The sequence below is a fragment of the Salmo salar genome, chromosome 17, assembly GCF_965601325.2.
Source record: "Salmo salar chromosome 17, fSalSal1, whole genome shotgun sequence".
Classification (NCBI taxonomy): Eukaryota; Metazoa; Chordata; class Actinopteri; order Salmoniformes; family Salmonidae; genus Salmo; species Salmo salar.
Window position 1 is genome coordinate 47,392,343 of NC_138307.1, and position 7,049 is coordinate 47,399,391.

At 41.2% G+C, this 7,049-nt stretch overlaps 1 protein-coding gene across 2 annotated transcripts in view; it reads right to left on the reverse strand.

The window, feature by feature from the left end:
- The window catches only part of gramd4a (GRAM domain containing 4a), a 60,977-nt gene extending 54,913 nt beyond the window's left edge, over nt 1-6,064 (reverse strand). Inside the window, exon 1 of one of the 2 annotated variants that reach the window (XM_014152776.3) lies at nt 5,721-6,064. In XM_014152776.3, the coding sequence (XP_014008251.1) occupies nt 5,721-5,749 (29 nt within the window). In that variant the 5' untranslated portion in view covers nt 5,750-6,064. The remainder of the gene's footprint in view (nt 1-5,720) is intronic. The other variant, XM_014152777.3, reaches the window with a different exon arrangement.
- Between the last annotated feature and the right edge of the window lie 985 nt (nt 6,065-7,049).

Here is a 7,049-nt window from a genome sequence, read left to right on the forward strand (position 1 = left end):
TCCGAGTATTTATTTGGGCAGTGAAGCAAAAACACCTTTCTTTGGTTTTATAGCCTACTCCAGTATTTTAGATATAAAATGTTTTGTGAGGCAAGAGTGCAGAATGTCACCTTTAAAAAAAAACTCAAACTTTTACAGATGCACAATCGAGAGCATCCTGTCGGGCTGTATCACCGCCTGGTACTTGCCACTTTATTATTTATATTAGATAATGTTTACATAACCTACATTATTCATCTCATATGTATATACTGTACGCCATACCATCTACTGCATCTTGCCATCTTGATGTAATTAGATGTATCACTAGCCACTTTAAAATCCATTTTTATGCCATTTTTCTCGTAAAAAAGCGATAATATTCCGACCGGGAATCTGCGTTTAGGTAAAAAGACGAAAGAAAATAAAGCATGGGGTCGACTCGGGCACGAGCCTGAGTCTCACAGTACTGTGACCAGCCACTATCCAAACGCGCTACTTTTTTTCAGCCAGAGCCTGCAAAGCCACGATTCAGCTTTTTGCCGCCTTCTGAGAGCCCATGGGAGCCGTAGGAAGTGTCACGTAACAGCAGAGATCCCCTGTATTGGATAGAGATCATCAAGAAGGGCAAGAAATTGTCAGACAGGGCACTTCCTGCATGGAATCTTCTCAGGTTTTGGCCTGCCAAATGAGTTCTGTTATACTCACAGACACCATTCAAAACAGTTTTAGAAACTTTAGAGTGTTTTCTATCCAAAGCTAATAATTATATGCATATTCTAGTTTCTGGGCAGGAGTAATAATCAGATTAAATCGGGTATGTTTTTTATCCGGCCGTGAAAATACTGCCCCCTAGCCATAACAGGTTAAACAATGCCACTTTATATAATGTTTTCATAACCTACATTACTCATCTCATATGTATATACTGTACTCTATACCATCTACTGCATCTTGCCATCCTGATGTAATGTATCACTAGCCACCTTATTAAACAATGCTGCTTTATGTTTTCATACCCTACAATACTCATCTCATATGTATATACTGTACTCCATACCATCCATTACATCTTGCCTATGCCGTTCGGCCATCACTCATTTATATATTTTTATGTACATATTCGTATTCATTCCTTTACACTTGTGCGTACAAGGTAGTTGTTGTGGAATTGGTAGATTACTTGTTAGGTATTACTGCACGGTCGGAACTAGAAGCACAAGCATTTCGCTACACTTGCATTAACATCTGCTAACCATGTGTATGTGACAAATACATTTGATTATTTTGAAGGATTTTCATACATATCTGTTCTACCACTTAGAAATAAAAGCACTTTATGCATCTAGTCCCCCCCCCCATTTAAAAGGTGTCATAATAGCATACATGAAACATGTTCATCTCTCACCATTACCAATAACAGGGGAGGTTAGCATTTAGGCCTCTAACTTTCTCACTCTGCATCTAGTCCCCCCTTCCCCATTTCAAGGTATAAGTATTTGGACAAATTCACTATTAGTGTATTACACTAAACTTTTGACAGTATTTTGACCCATATTCCTAGCACTCTACAAACTTTTTGGGATGCATTTTCAGTTTGTTTTGGTTGGGATTGTCATTTTTAAGTCACTTTTATTGTAAACAAGAATAGAAGAAAACAAATAGGTCGGGGACCTAAGCGACCACTTATGTCTGGAGCCGGCCCTGCGCACACACCTCCTGGGCTGTATTGGGGGGGTGGGGGGGGGGGTGGAAAGGGGCTAGTGGAAACTTGGTGGGTGACACAATAGCTCTCTCACACACCCCTCCCCCTAGAAACAGATCTGGCTTGATAACACCATGCAGCTGTCAAGGTTCTAGCTGTGTTGTTATAGAAAGACGCAGTAAGCCCATCTACAGCCTTTACGTTTTCATTCGTTTGGAGCAGAAGCAGCAAGTCTCAGAGTAACAGTAAGATGGAGGAGCTGGAAAGCCTGGCGTCCATTAGATGAGAGAGAGGAGAGGAATTCTACTCAAGGTTTCTCTGATCACAACATTGACTCCGGTCTCTGTGTGGGCAGAGAAACCATCAGGACCTTGATACCTCTATCCCTTTCCTTCAGCTGAAAACAAAACACTTCCACCCACATGTGAACAGAGAAAGAGCGCGAGACACACACACACCTGAAAGGCCTTGGCTCATTCACACTTCATTAAATCCCACACAAACAAGGGATCCTTCAGTCAAATGTAAAATGGTGAGCATCAGAGCTCTGTGTCCTACAAGTGATGACACCATTAGAGCAGACCAAAAGGGATGACACACATGGAGACACAGGACTTTCTATAGGAGAGTTCAGGCCATTTCTGGCCAGGGAAATCCGATCTGGCTCTCAAGGTGGATGTCATCTAAGCTTGTTGTGTCATGTACATCTCTAGGAAGTCCTCTGCTCACCTCATTATACACCTCTATGGTCCTTGTGTGAATAAGCCCCTGTCAATGATGCTCAAGGTAGAAGTTACCCCTAACCACAGATCTAGAATCAGACTACCATTGCCCTAATCCTAACCATGAGCATTTAAGGAGTTGATTAACCTCTGACCTTAGATCAGTCCTTAGGTAACATTCTCTAGTCAGATAATGACCACAGAACTCAACACCATCAGCTTAGTGAAGCATTTGGAAAGTTGCAGGAGCAAGGTGTGGTGGTACTATAGGGTAAAGCTGTAATGTTGTTCAGAGAAGAGAGTGAGTTTTTCTTCAATGGGATATTCCTAGAGAGGTCTGAAGTACTGCTTAATCATACAGTCAGTCAAACATATACAAAGTTAGACTACACAGACTCAAGACACACACACCTCATAAATATTCAGGCACATTGACACACAGTACATCAGTCTATACTCCTATGAGAGCCATTGCTATTGTATGCCAGCCATGAGTGCCGTCATGTCTCACGTCAATGAGATTCCCACCTCTGATGTGAATCTGCTGAATAAAAGAGAAGGGGCCACAGAGACTTGACTCCACTCTCCTCAATGCTTAGTGTGTGTTTGATTGATTGAGCACTTTCTGAGAAGAGAACAGCATTCTAGGAACTGGATAGTCACTGGCGTTGTTAGCAGTGATGGAAGACCCCACACTTGCATAGAAAATAGGACATTGTTTAATTCAACAAAGACATTAAATCAAATATTGTTAGGTTTAGGGTGAGAGATAGTAAAACTTGCAGGAAAATAAATTGACAGACATTTCTGAGAATAATACCAACTAAAAACTCCCACCCGGAAACCCCCATTTGCAAGTGCTTTACACGTAGTACACCCACCTGTAGGTGTTACATTTACTAGGCACATGATATACACTAAACCACCCAACCCCCTGTCAATGTCATTCCTGGTTGCAGACCGACTGAACCTGTACTCTACATGTGATTGTTCATTCAGAGACTGAATTCTGAATGTCAAAGTCAGGCTATACGTTGAAATGTTTTAGTAAAAGGAGTTGAGTGTTTGGTCATTTTTATTACAAATTAAGTGGAATAGTGAACAACAACCTAATTTCAACAATTATAATTTATAAAAACGACATTGGTATAGTTTCTCTGAGGACACCAGAAAGCTATTCATGCTTCTTTTTCTCTCATCCAAGTTGCTGAGATTCTACTTCGTCTATGAGTCACTACACTTTGTCCAAGCTCACATATTTTACAATGGAAGCTAGGCTAAATCCGGATGACAACCCACTACAGGCCTAAACTACGAGACGAATAATGAATTCACTTTATTACATTCGTAATCAAGGCAGACGGCCATATTGCCTAGCTTGGCACACTTCCTTTCAACCTAACGATGTGCAGACTCATCATCACGATACACTGTTTGATAATGTGCTGTGATTGAGGCTATTCAGTCTACGATGGGTGATCAAATTATGACCTAAATATAAATGACAGTAGGTACTGAGTCTAACTAGCCACAGCTGACCCCTATTATTCCATTCGCCATGTCAACTCCGCTAATAACTCTATTCAATGAGCACATCATCGGTGAGGGACAGGCACTGCTAACCCAAGATGTACTCTTAAGGAGCTTACCATTACTCCTTAAAAGAGTCAAGTATCATATGTTATTTTCAGAGGTAGACTGGCTCTGGCAGCCAACAACTGTAAGCATGAATCGATTCTCAATTGCGATATGGTTCTAGAAACAAATCCGTTCACTTTCATATCACATTAAAATCATTTCACAAAATGCAAAATACACACCTAAGCATTGGAAGTGACTCAAATCCTGTTTATTTCCATATCCCATAAGAATCGGTTATTTTTCCTGCAATCTGAACAGACAAAAAGCACATGGTAGTAGATACTTCAAGCCACATTTCAAACCACCTTCATAGGTGGTTTGAAGTCAAATACAAATCTGATTCATGGTCATGGGACTTTTGTCTGAATGGACCAAAATCGGATTTATTTACCCGTGTGGTTTTTAGACTGTTATTTGGCATTTCTTGTTGCTTGGTAGCTACTCTGACAGTTTGACAAAGAACATGTGGTAGCTAACTAGCTTGTTAATGGTTTCCAAACAAATGAGTGAATGTGCTAGAAAACCAAAAAGCTAGCTAGTTTGGTAACTAAGTTTACGATCCAAAATGGACTTCGTTTTGAAAGTTGGATCATCTCATCCTTTGAGGCTTTTTAAAAGTGCGAGTACTGGGAAACATCCACGGCAGGCATTGTCGTCACCATAGCTTACTACATCACTTCCCGAGCACCAACACCAATTGTCCTACACCACTGTGCACACACTTATTATGACAGCAATTGACTGCGGTCTGAACACACAAATCCAATTAGGTCACTTGTCTCTTGCTGTTTGGACAGTCAGTATTACAAAACTGATTTTGGAATTAAGGCCTTCATTGTGAACAAGGCTTTGTTGTATACCGTTTTAACAGCTTTTTTCCACAGTTGCAGCCAACAGTGTTTTTCAGTGACATTTCTGGCGGCCTTCTGTTACATACAGGTGTTCGGAGCATGCTAGATAGCGAAATTAGCACAGGTGGTCCCTGTCTTCTATAAGCACACACACACACACGGAGATACGGCATGTGGGAACACTGACCCCAACCCTATAAAAAAAAAGGTGTGTATCAATTTAATATTGTTCACAAATGATTAATTTCTGATATGAAAGATCCTTATGCTTCCAAAACCGTACAGCAAGCGATGCATGTTAATGTTCAGACCGAACGTCGGGGGTTCTTAAACCTTCCCCGTACGGAAGACGCCTTGATCCAATGACTTGTGTAATGGAACTGAGACTTCTGCTCGAAGGCTAAGGTACTGATAAGATAATGAGCCTAAAACACACCGTGATAATTGACGGAGTATGAAGGACCAGTGTTGTGTTGCTTCGTTGTACCCGCGACGGATTTGCGACCGTAACAAAGCGCGTAAGCAACAGTAGGTGTTGGCCCGCGGTGACATAATGTAACAAGTCCGTTAGGTTAGTCTTCGCTTCCCACCATTCCTTTTTGAAGCTATGGCGATGCAACGTTCATTTGGAATACGGTTTATTTGTAGTGCCCAATTCCCTATTTCTCAATTAAATTGTAATCTTCGTAAATGAGACTACGCACGGTAGACCTTGCGCTCCATTAAATAATGAATTACCCAACATACACACCACACGTAAATACTTGAGCTAGGCTACTTTACATTGACATTATTCCTATTAAAAATAAAGTTTATTCTTACCCAGCCCGTAAATCGTAGCAAAGTTTCATTAACACTGAGAATTGCCTTTGAATGTATCCAGTAGCGTACACCTGCTCACAACCGCCAAGACACAAGCTGTTTACTGAGCCTCAGCCCCGCCATCACATTCCGCTCTTTTGTAAACCAGAGCAACGATTTACATCCCCGCTGCAGCCTTGATTAGTTTTGTTGAAATGCCAACTCCCCCCCTAGAGAGAATAGCATAGACTATCTCATTCAGTACCGTTCGAAACCAGTCTCTCTCTTGTTGATTTCATAGCTCTCACACAAGACCAGGACATTTCGTCATGTCAGCAGACGTCCTTTCTTAAAGGGGCCGCTTATGGAGTTTCAAAGTTATCAACAAGCCTGCCCTTGCTGTTATTTTACCTCCCACTATGTATTCGTCTGCTTTCATAATGCCCATCAGCATCCTCTGTTGGATGACAGTATTTTAATCGATGTAGGTCTACCAACAGTATTGCATGTGCACAGTTGATGTCATATATTTTTAGGACAGTTATCTTATGTAATGCAGGTGATAATTAAATAATACATACATACATTGAATTAATTTACATTTGCACATATATAAACATTATTTATATATAAACTGCAACGAAACCATTTTCAATGAAATAACCAAACAGTTCCCAAGTGTTTTTGGAATACAAACCTTTGCATGTGTCCACTCAGATGAGCAAGGCAGAAATCTAAACTTCCATCGTCGACAGAAATGAGCTCCAAAACAATGTATAATCCGTTTGTCTTGTTATGCAGTTGTCCCAAAAACGAATGTAGACTAGTCAACATGCAATTGTCACCATACAATGGTCTTCTCTATACTCGCCAGCAGCTGATAGTCATTTGTTCTATTGTACAGGCTGATACTTAGAACCCTGTGTCTGTCTGTTGTGAGACAAGGTCTGTGACTCAGAGATGAGACTGTTGATACACTTCATGGCCAAAAGTACACTACATGACCAAAAGTATGTGGACACCTGCTCGTCAAACATCTCATTCCAAAATCATGAGCATTAATATGGAGTTGGTCCCCTTTTGCTGCTATAACAGCCTCCACTCTTCTGGGAAGGTTTTCCACTAGATGTTGGACCATTGCTGCGTGGACTTGCTTCCATTCAGCCACAAGAGCATTAGTGAGGTTGGGCACTGATGTTGGGTGATTAGGCCTGGGTCACAGTCTTGTTTCAATTCATCTCAAAGGTGTCCGATGGGGTTGAAGTCAGGGCTCTGTGCAGGGCAATCAAGTTCTTCCACAAGGATCTCAACAAACCATTTCTGTATGGACCTTGCTGTGTGCACGGGGGC